This window comes from Danio aesculapii, chromosome 15, assembly GCF_903798145.1.
Source record: "Danio aesculapii chromosome 15, fDanAes4.1, whole genome shotgun sequence".
NCBI classification, from domain to species: domain Eukaryota; kingdom Metazoa; phylum Chordata; class Actinopteri; order Cypriniformes; family Danionidae; genus Danio; species Danio aesculapii.
The window spans coordinates 1022972-1035360 of record NC_079449.1 but is presented as its reverse complement, the minus strand read 5'-3'; the positions used below and the strand labels follow the sequence as shown (position 1 = coordinate 1035360).

General features: G+C 35.4%; 1 protein-coding gene across 1 annotated transcript in view; it reads left to right on the top strand.

Annotated features, from left to right (window-relative positions):
* The first annotated feature begins 2052 nt into the window (after nucleotides 1-2052).
* zgc:153039 (uncharacterized protein LOC767698 homolog) overlaps nucleotides 2053-12389 on the top strand; it is a 45690-nt gene continuing 35353 nt past the window's right edge. The window contains exons 1-2 of the mRNA XM_056474032.1: nucleotides 2053-2254; nucleotides 4013-4095. Coding sequence (XP_056330007.1) covers nucleotides 2053-2254; nucleotides 4013-4095 — 285 coding nt within the window. The remainder of the gene's footprint in view (nucleotides 2255-4012; nucleotides 4096-12389) is intronic.

Sequence of the window (12389 nt, the reverse complement as noted above, 5' to 3'; positions counted from 1 at the left end):
TTTTAAAGACTATAACCCATATTTTTTAAAACCTTTGACAATATTTGTAATGTAGGCATCAAATTATAAAGCAGTATGGACTATTTGCTGGTAAACATTCAAATACTAATTTCACAAGTGGATTGCTGTAGCGAAGTATTGCTATGGAGTAATGCTAATGATATAACTGAGCAATGTTATTTATTATAGGAAGATTTATTTATAGTAAAATTTTGTCAGGCTGCTGTACCACACATGACCTCCAGGAGACATTGGTAAACATATAATCGGTATTTTGTCATATTTTATACAATATTTGTAAAGTAGGCATCAAATTATAAAGACGTATAGAAGGTTTGCTGTTAATTGACTTGAATTTAGCATCTAAAAACATTAAAATACTAATTTTACATGCAGATTGCTGTAGCGAAGTAATGCTTTACAACTCTGATGTTACTGAGCAGCGTTATTTATTATAGTAAGACTTATTTATAGTAAGATTTTGTTTGACTGCAGTACCACACATGACCATCAGGTGACATTGGTGACCATATGAGGGTGCTTCCTTTTCCTGTGTATGTTTTAAAGAATATAAACCATATTTTTTCATACTTTTGACAATATTTGTGAAGTAGGCATTACATTATAAAGTAGTTTAAGAAATTTGCTGGTATTTAACTTGAATTTGGCCTCTAAAAACATTAAAATACTAATTTTACATGCAGATTGCTGTAGCGAAGTAATGCTTTACAACTCTGATGTTACTGAGCAGCGTTATTTATTATAGTAAGACTTATTTATAGTAAGATTTTGTTTGGCTGCAGTACCACACATGACCATCAGGTGACATTGGTGACCATATAAGGGCACTTCCTTTTCCTGTGTATGTTTTTAAGAATATAAACCATATTATTAAATACTTTTGATGATATTTGTAAAGTAGGTCTCAAATTATAAGGTAGAATAGTAAGTTTGCTGGTAATCGATTTAAATTTAGCCCCTAAAAACATTAAAATACAAGTACATGTGAATTGCTGTAGCACAATAATGCTTTACCAATGATAATAATGAGTAACATTATTTGTTATAGGAATATTTATTATATTTAATATAGTAAGATTTATTTTGCCTGCAGTACCAAACACGACCATCAGGTGACATTGCTGACTATATAAGGGCTCTTCGTATTCCTGTGTGTGTTCATTCGTTTATATTATTCAAAAATTCATTAAAGTTTTAAGGCTGTGCAAGTTTTGAAAGTTATATAGTCACTATAGTTACTCGTAAATTTAAAATTTGTTTGTTTATTTTAATTTTCAGATGCTTTAATTTATAATTTTGTCTTATTTCTTATGCAAATGCACTTTTATATTATAATTGCATTGTTTTATCTTGCACTTATATAACTGCCAAAGAAACTTTTCTAATTTAGTTTAATTAAAACTAAAAACTCATTTTAAAACTAGAGTTATTTTTGACTCCAGTTAAATTAAATTAAAAAGAGAAAGTTTTAATTTCTAATTCTAATTCTAATATGTTCTACAATGGTAATATTTTGAATTAGTTTAATTTTAGTTTTCATTAAATTTTCTGATCCTTTAATTTGTAATTTTGTCTTATTTCTTGTTTACATTTTTTTAATGGCACTTATTTAAATGCAATTATTTTTTAAAGTGTTTTTAGTAATAAAATCGAATAACATAAGAATATAAAATCTAATCCATGCATTGGCGTGGGTTTCCTCCACAGTCCAAACACATGCGCAATAGGGGAACTGATTAACTAAATTGGCTGTAGTGTATGAGTGTGTGTGTGTGTGAATGAGTGTGTATGGGTGTTTCCCAGTACTGGCTTGCAGCTGGAAGGGCATCCGCTGCATAAAACATATGCTGCAATAGTTGGTGGTTCATTCCACTGTGGCAACCCCTGATGAATAAAGGGAGTAAGCTGAAGGAAAGTGAATGAACGAACTTATATGAGGTGTAAAATTTAACGACTGCGTTTGAGGATGGAGAATTTGCCATTCAAAGTTGTAGATAAATACATGTAAATAAGAAAGCTGAAAGTACAGTAATGAGGTGGTGTTTCTCTCTCCTTCTGTGTGTGTGTGTGTGCAGGATCCTGCTACAGAAGGACTACGGTTTCCTGCGGGACATTAACGTGTGGCATCCGTTCGTCACCGTCGGGGTTTATTCCTCCACACTGTCAGCAGCCATGAGTAACCTGATCGGGGCTTCACGAATACTCTTCGCCCTCGCCAGAGATGACCTGTTCGGTACAGACAGAACACACACGCACATCCGCACACAAACACACACATATATATACTCTCACACTAACAGGCGCACAAACATACATGCATATATAGACATGGACACACACACACACTAGCATCACACTCACTAAGAACAAACATACACATACTGTGCACCCACACACACACACACACGCAGGAGTGTTGAGGTGCTGTGAGCTGCAGGTTGTTATATTTACACAACTGTTTACACACATGAAAGGGTCAGAGTTACTGTTTATGCAAACGAGGCTCATTAGGAGGCGTGTCTGATTGAGAAAGGCTATAATTAACGAGAACATGTGCGGTGTGTGTGCTGTCAGCGTGTTTTGTGTGTGTGTAGGCATTTATGTGTGTGAGTGGGTTTGCTGTCAGTGTGTATTGTGTGCGTACATATGAGTGTGTGTAAGTTGTGTTTGTTGTTAGTGTGATTGTATGGATCTATATTGTGTATATGAATAGATGTATGTGTGTGTGAGTTTGTATGTTGTGACTGGATATGTTGTTTGTGCGTCTGTGTTGTCAGTGTGTGTACATACTATATGTGTATGTGTCTATATATATGTATATATGTGTGTGTGTGTGTGTGTGTTATTGTTTATGTGTGTTTCTGTATGTGTGTCTGTATTTGTGTGTGTGTGTGTGTTGTTTGTGTCTGTATTTATGTGTGTTTGCTGTCAGTGTGTGTAGTGTGTGTGTATACGTGTATGTTGTGAGTGTCTGTTGTTCGTGTGTTTGTGTGCGTGTGATTGTATAGATCTATGTTGTGTGTGTGTGTGTGTGTGTGTGTGTTTGTATGCTGTGAGTGTGCTAGTGTATGTGTGTGTGGATGTATGCGTGAGTGTGTGCATACTGTGTGTGTGTATGTGTTTGCATGTATCTGTATGAGTGTATGTATGTGTGTTGTTAAATTGTGTGTGTTTGTGTGTTCTGCATATATCTGTGTGTATCTGTATATATATGTATGTGTGTGTGTGTGTGTGTGTGTTTGTGTGTGTGTGTGTGTGCGCAAGTGTGTTGTTAGAGAATGTGCGTGTGTGTGTGTGTATCTGCGTATATCTATGTGTATCTGTGTGTGTGTGTGTGTGCGCAAGTGTGTTGTTAGAGAATGTGCGTGTGTGTATCTGCATACATCTATGTGTATCTGTGTGTGTGTGTGTGTGTGTGTGTGTATCTGCATATATCTATGTGTATCTGTGTGTGTGTGTGCAAGTGTGTTCTTGTTAGAGAATGTGCGTGTGTTTGTGTGTGTGTGTATTTGCATATATCTATGTGTATCTGTGTGTGTGTGTGTGTGTGTGTGTGTGTGTGTGTGCAAGTGTGTTCTTGTTAGAGAATGTGCGTGTGTGTGTGTATCTTCATATATCTATGTGTATCTGTATATGTATGTGTATGTATGTGTGTTCTTGTTAGAGAATGTGTGTGTTGTTGTTAGAGAGAGAGGGTGTGTGTGTGTGTGTGTATCTGCATATATCTATGTGTATCTGTATATGCGTGTGTATGTATGTGTGTTCTTGTTAGAGAATGTGTGTGTTGTTGTTAGAGAGAGAGGGTGTGTATGTTTGTGTGTGTGTGATTGATGGGTGTGTTGTGTGTCTGTGAGCGAGTGATTGATTCTCAGTTTATTCTCCTTCAGCTGTTGATCCGCTCAGCACTCGTGTTCATCTGTAAATATGAGGAGATTCCTTCACTTCACATCAGATCAGCTCAAGACACTGTGTGTGTGTGTTTCTCCCTCAGGAAGAGTTCTGTCTCCAGCTAAACGCACCTCTGCCAGTGGGAACCCCTGGGTGTCTGTGCTGATCTCCTGGTTCCTGGTGCAGGTCTGTTTCTCTGTTTCTACAGCCAACATCAGGCGGTTGTTGCTAGAAGGGATACAGCTGTGGCCGGAAGTTAATGAGAATCATTCATTAGTTCATTTTCTTTTCGGCTTAGTCCCTTTTTTAATCAGGGGTCACCACAGTGGAATGAACCGCCAACTTATCCAGCATATGTTTTACGCAGCGGATGCCCGTCCAGCCACAAGCTAAGACTGTGAAACACCCATACACTCTTGCATTCACATTGATACACTACGGCCAAATTAACCCATTTAACTGTATTTTATTAAAGTCTACCCCTACCCCAACCCTCACAGTAATATAAAAGTGGTAGTTATTGTTGTAGTGTCACAAACAAATATGCTATAGACAGTTTCAATGTGGTAATGGCCAGAGATGTATAAAGTACTAAAGACCCAGACTTAAGTAAAAGTACAAGTACTCTATCAAAAAGTGACTTGAGTAGAAGTAAAAGTGCTCTTTAAGCACCATACTTAAGTGGAAGTACTAAAGTATTCAACATTTTTTGTACTTAAGTATTGCAAGTAGTTTATTTCAAAATTTACTACTCAAGTACTGAAAGTAAAAGTACAAGTATTGTGTAATGTAGTTATTAAAGAATGCAGTCAAAAGACATCATATTGTTTTGTTTATTTTAAATCTCTTTTTTGGGGGCACGTCATTAAGCAGAACGAAAAGAAACATGACTTACAATACTGTTTTTCTCTCACGCTTGAACCACAGATCTGACAAATTATAACAGCTTTAACACACACCTTTCAAAGTTGTGTGTCACAAAAACAGTCCATAATCCACTCAAAACGCTATTGAAACCCATTTTCGGAGCACAAATTACTGGTTGTAAACGCTGTAAACGAACGTTCTAATTCACTTGATTTTGATTTTATTGTAAAAAAAAGAAAACGTGTATATTACTGTGTTAAATGAAAATCTGAAATATTTTATGGCTTATGGCTATGATTTAGTATTCAAAAATGTTTCATTTTGATTATGTTTTAATTAAATTGGTCCTAAACTTCATATTTTTATAGTATATTTATTCATTCTGGTACTTTTACCATAAACCAACATCTCAACCATTTGGTAGAGGCTGATATTTTAGAAATTATGGGATGTGTTGGGGGAAAATGTATTGATTGTGTTAACCAGCGACATTAGGAGTTAAGAAATGCAATAAATAAAAAGATTTCTATTGGTTTTTTTCTTGGTGTGACAGTTAAATGGTTACTTGTAATAAAATTGTGTCCTTTAATACAGCAGTAAGATATATGAACTGTACCCTTAATTTGACCCGCTCAAAGAAAAAACTCTTTCTGAATGTATCAAACAAAACTCATGCACAGAAGACAGCATGAGCATTTATAGCAAATAAACTAATGTAAATATTCTCCCGCCTGCTTTTTAAACGCTGACAGGCGAGGTCTTACACCCCTTTGATTGGTTATTGTCTTCACCTTCTCAACAGAAAGGGCTGCTATCGGCTTTAGAAATGAAAGCGTTGTTCACTGATGGCGGGAAGAACAGCCGCGGTTACAGTCTATGTATGTATAATACGCGGTTATCACAGGTAATCAATAATAGACACAGTGGAGAAAACTTGCACCTCATACACGCCCAGGTCTGGATCCACAAGTATCGCTTTAACAACCAAGAGGAGATGAAACTCCTTCTGTTACCTCACAAACAGGCCAGCGGGTCAAATGTCCAAAGTGAGAGAGGCAGAGATGGAGTCTCACAACATTTCTCTGTAGTAGTGAAATAGCGGCTCGTGTGCTGTGCCGCCTTCACTCACCCTCGCGCCTCCGTCCTTCGCCATAGTATTGCGACACCGCACATAGGAGATAAATGACGTCAGTATATTTTGACACCTCTAGTAACGAGTAACGATGCAGCTCATAAAAAATCTATCGGAGTAAAAGTATTAAACTCATCGAAAATATGTACTTAAGTAAAAGTGGAAGTAGGAGAAAAAAACAATACTCCAGTAAAGTACAGATACTGCCTTTTAGTACTTAAGTACAGTAGTGAAGTAGTTCTACTTCGTTACTATACATCTCTGGTAATGGCCCATGAACATTTCCTGCTTAACTATTTCATAACTGTAACAAGAGGCAATTCAATCATAACTTCATGTTAAAACAGCTCTCATAACATTATTTATCAATATGTGTCTCTTTTTGGATTCAGGGAAGCTATAGAAATTAAAAATGTAAAACAGGAAATATGTCGGGACCATTGTTTTTGTTTACATCCCTCAAAATGGTCTATATTGATGTGAGTATCCTCAGCTGTATCCCTTCTAGACTTTATCAACTTGTGTGTTCGTTTTCATGACCACGCCCACATCCCAGATGCCCCTCCTACATTAAGCTGTGTATTTAAATGACTCCACCCATATTTAATTCTTGACTTTATTTCATGGAATGCTTTGATTATGTCTTTCCTCATCTTAGAATAATTTAATAAAAAATGAAAGAAATAAAAATTTATTTAGTTTATTTAATGAGTATTATTAAAATAAGAAATGGAAGATTATATAACAACAAAAAACATTTATTTGGTAAAATAAGTAATATTTCAATCAAAATAAAGTTAATTAAATTAAATGTATGTATGTATATATATATATATGTATATGTGTGTGTATATGTATGTGTGTGTGTGTGTGTGTGTGTGTGTGTGTGTGTGTATATGTATATATGTATTTACTTTATAAATCAAAGGTGCAGTAAGTTTGACACCAAGGGGTTAAACTAGGTATTACACTCCTGGTTCAAAACACATTCAAGCGCAGGTTGCCAGATTGAGGACACTAACAGTGTGCCTGACTATCGAGGCTAAAGGCTGATTTAAGTTGTGTTCTAACTAAACGTAACGGCACGCAACAGAAGGAATATTCTCCATATGAAAAGGAGCTTTTGTCCTAACCAACACCTGAAATATATATATTAGGAACTGTATATATATATGTTTTTATTTTCATTGCAGCTGAACAACAGGATAAACTGATCAGCTCAGGTAGAGCTCATGTGCTTTATTCAGTGTTCAATGCTAATAATGTGAGTCTGAACGCCATTTGACAGGACATTTATTGCCATACTACTGAAAGCAGCAGCAGATAGTTCAGCTCAGATCTGGAGAATAAAATGAACTTCAGAACTGAGACTCGGTGCAAACCAACACATATCAGTGATTCAGCATCTACATTTAATAATAAAGTAACAGTCGTGAGCACTGGCTGTACAGGTGCTCAATAACAATGAGGAAATCACAGATACGCAGTTTTGATATAATGCTAGGACTCGGTAACGCTATATTGTTAGACCACTCACTCTCGATCAAATTACACCAGAAGTACCGACCGCTACTGTGTTTTATTCAGTAATTTATTCCTGTGGGGAAGAAATCTGGTCTGAATCTGCGTCTCCTTTCAGAGTCTGCTACTGTCCACCAGAGGTCATATTTCAGTCACAGACGCATGCTTTGAGAGCCTTCTTGCCTGAAAGTACTAAATACGCTGTTTTGCAGCGAGGCGACCCGGGGTGCTGAAATATAATTGGCTAAACTGGCAGTGGGCGGGTTAAACAGATCAAAACAAAGACAGACGCTCCGGCACGTAACACACATGTTCAAAGCAGAATATCTGACTTCAGCATTGTTTCTCAGCTAAACAAGAATGTTGACTGCGCATGTTTCTGAATATCTGCACACATATGATGGTGTTTTAATGCTTTAGACGAATCAAAAACTTGCATACAGCAGCTTTAAGTAATATTACAATAAGAAATAAAGGATTAACTAAATAAATAGGAAAATATATTTGTTATAAATTGAACATTTATTACAATCACAGGGGATTAAACTAAATAAAAAATAACCAAATAAAAATTAAATGAGTTTACAATAATAAAATGTAAAAACAAAACAGATTCAACGTAAAAAATAAAAAATATGAAATAAACTAGAAAAATATATTTACTTGAGGTAATATTATAATAAAATGTAAGTGTAATAAAGTGAATAATATTAATAATTAGATAAAAATATATAAACGAGGTTGCAATCATATAAATACACACATGCAGTGTATTAAAATATAGACGTCTTATTTAAATAATGACAATTTCAATTAACAAACTAATAAAATGTGGCTTAAAATAATAATAAATTAAAATAAAAAAAATATATAAAAATGAGTTTACAGTAATAAAATGGAGACAATAATAAACAATGTATAAATAAATGAATGCAGTGTATTAAAATATAGACGTCTTATTAAAATATTAATAATGACAATTTCAAAAAACAAAAACAAACTAATAAAATGTGGCTTAAAATAATAATAAATGAAATGAAAATAAAATAAAAAGTGGATTGTTGAATTAAAAAATATATAAAAATGAGTTTACAGTAATAAAATGGAGACCATAATAAACAATGTATAAATAAATAAATGCAGTGTATTAAAATATAGACGTCTTGATTAAATATTGATAATGACAATTTCAAAAAACAAAAACAAACTAGTAAAATGTGGCTTAAAATAATAATAAATTAAATGAAGATAAAATAAAAAGTGGATTGTTGAATTAAAAAATATATAAAAATGAGTTTACAGTAATAAAATGGAGACAATAATAAACAAAAATAAATAAATGGTTCAAATAATCAAAATCAAATCAAATTAATTGAATACATGTCTATTTTGTGGTGTAAATGATGTAAAAACCATGTAATTTAATGTAAACATTGTTCATACCACACACTCGCATGATATTTTGAGTTTGTAGCGTCCGAAAATTGTGAAACTCTCCTTTATGTTACAGTGTGAAAGCTGCCAGATGCTTCTGATTCCTCTTGAATTAGCATATTCATAATCTCATTAGCATGTTGGTATTTTACTTTCTTCAGACTGAAAGCTGTGGTATAGTTCTCTTCTTTTCTCACAGTCATTAGTGTCTCTGATTGGTTTGAAGGTTCTTTTCACTCTCAGTAGTTATTATTATGGGGTGCAGGATGACATGACCTGGAACAGAAAACCAACACGCACACACACACATGGAGACTTACAATATAATACAATACAATAACACAATACTATTATGGAGTGAAGGATGACACAACCTGGAACAGAACACACACACACACACAAAAGATATATACACAGACAGGGACACCACTGGGGGGGGGGGGGGGTGGTGGTGTTGGTGAAGTTAGGATGATTCTAAGGGCCCACGGATTTTGGGGGCCCCTAGAGATGTTGTTAGGGGGCCCTCGTCATACCACTACCCCCCTCTCTTCTTTCGTCTGCGACACAAGTAGCAGTGTGATATGGCTGTATATCTGCACGGGTGGAAGGTGTGTATTGTATCCCACCAGTGCCGATATACAGCCACATGGCACTGCTACTTGTGTGATATTGCATTTATACAACGGTTCGACGCACAATCGCGTATATATAAAAGAAAATCAAACACAGAGTCTCAAAATCCCTTTTGTATGAGGAACTACTTTCTTCCGCCATTTACATCTGCAGCCGATGTCAGAACAGCAGGAACTGCTGCTACTTCACCAACGTCACTGTAGAGCTAGTGTTTGAGTGATTCTCTAGCGTCATGTCTAAAGTGATGACAAAACAGCTAATTTTGCTGACATTTTAAGATTATCAGGCTGAACAGCATGAAATGTCATCAGTCTACAGAGATTTGCCAGTATTTCTCTGTTGAAATCATGAGATCACAATAATTAATCAAGAGAAAGCCAAAGCAAAGCAAACACTAGCAGATTACTATGGTATAAATACAACACTACAACATACAAGATCGACTTTATGCTGAGTTTTTCTCCTCTACAGCTGGATTTTGTTTCGCCTGGCGCCACATCGCGCACCTCCGCTGACTGCACACGCACCTCGTGAAACAGACGAGGCTTTTATACTTGTTGCGTCTGCCCAGGGGCGTAGCGGTCATTTTAAAAGTGGGGGGGACAGCTGTATGTGATCATACGTTCATATAATTATTAATCACCTGTTTCTAAATGGTCTGTCTCTAAAAGTAAGGGGGACGTATTCCCCCCGTCCCCCCCGGTTGCTACGCTCCTGCGTCTGCCATTGTGATATTCTTTAAAACGACAGGGGGCGGTCAGACAGACAAACAGAGAAGTAGTAATTAGTTGTATTATTTTTATTAATTATTTTAATTATTCTAAGGATTTTTTTAACCATTCAAGATTTTATTTCATCAAACTTTGATGCGTCACTTGCTTTTGTTCATATCCGGACAGTTCTACCTATAAGCTTATTTAAATATTAATGACAGCAGAACATGGGTTGCTCTACAAATATATTTGTTATTACGGCAAGAATAAATGCAAAGAAAAAACTACACTTACTAAAATACAGATGTTTTTGTTGTTTTTTTGATTTAGCCTGCTCCACAATTCACACATTATTGTCAGGCTAGTTTCTGTCCTCTTCTTATGCTAAAAGCCAATAATAGTTCAACATTCCTGACCATTATCACCAATAAAGCCCAGAAATTAGCCATCAGTGTTGTAAACTGATAGGTTCATATATTCCTTTCCAGTTATCAAAGAAAACTATTAAATAGTTTTAAAATTCACAATTGTAATATATACAGTTGAAGTCAGAATTATTCGCCCCTTTGATTTGTTTTTCTTTTTTTAATATTTGCCCAATGATGTTGAACAGATTCAGGAAATGTTCACAGTATGTCTGATAATATTTTTTCTTCTGGAGAAAGTCTTATTTGTTTTATTTTGGCTAGAATGAAAGCAGTTTTTAATTATTTTAAACCCATTTTAAGGTCAATATTATTAGCCCCTTCAGCAATATTAGTTTTGGATTGTCTCCAGAACAAACCACTGCTATTTAATGACTTGCCTAATTACCATAACTTTACCCTAATTAACCCAGTTAAGCCTTTAAATGTCACTTTAAGCTGTATAGAAGTGTCTTGAAGAATATCTAGTCTAATATTATTTACTGTCATCATGACAAAGAGAAAATAAATCAGTTATTAGAGATGAGTTATTAACACTATTATGATTAGAAATGTGTTGAAGAAATCTGCTCTCCGTTAAACAGAAATTGGGGACAAAAATAAACAGGGGGGCTAATAATTCTGACTTGTACATCAGTGTTAAACTTATAAATGGTGGAAAAACATATTACTGTAATTGTGTACCTGTGTCTCCACTTTTGCCATGGCCTCTTTTGTCTTTAACAAACTTCTCCCTCAGGTTTTTCCAAACTTTTAAATAATCTTTTCCTCTTCTCCCACGGCTGTTGCCATTTCTAGCCAAGAATTATTGGTCATCTGATTATCCCTATGATCAGGCATGAATGGATCATAAAGATGTCTGTACAGTCGTGCCTATTTCAGACAAAATCTCTTCAGAGTGTTTCATATTCAACTCAAAACAAATGTGGCGCTGCGCGAACTGTTCGCTCGAGTCTCAAAAAAAATCATGCGCTCCGCCAGCCGAAGTCATGTCACGCACACCCAAAGCGAACCTTCGCAAACATAGCGATGACGTCACATTCGCCGCGTGCTTTCAAGCGATCTAGCGGACGCGTCGAGTATAAACCAGGCTTAAGGGCTTTTTATGCTGTCTCTGTTGCCATCTTGTGGCGGAACATCATAAAGATTTCTTCAACACATTTCTGCTCATAATAGTGTTAATAACTCATCTCTAATAAATGATTTATTTTCTCTTTGTCATGATGACAGTAAATAATATTAGACTAGATATTCTTCAAGACACTTCTATACAGCTTAAAGTGACATTTAAAGGCTTCACTAGGGTAATTAGGGTAAAGTTAGATTAATTAGGCAAGTCATTGTATAACAGTGGTTTATTCTGGAGACAATCCAAGACTAATATTGCTTAAGGGGGATAATAATATTGACCTTAAAATGGCTTTAAAACTATTAAATTCTAGCCGAAATAAAACAAATACGACTTATTCCAGAAGAAAAAACATTAGAGGAAATAATGTGAGAAATTCCTGAATCTGTTCAACATCATTTGGGAAATTGTTTGAAGAAGAAAAATATCACAGGAGGGAGAATAACTCTGACTTCAGCTGTATATGTGTGTCTTCTAGTGCATGTGTAGTGTCAGCCTAAAGTGCTCTCCGTGATGCAGTGTGGGTTCATACGCGTATGCTGACTCAGCACATTACAGCGCTGGATCTTTTCCAGACGTTTTCCTAAAACCCGGCGCTCTTTAAAAAGCCTTTTCCTCTGTAACCT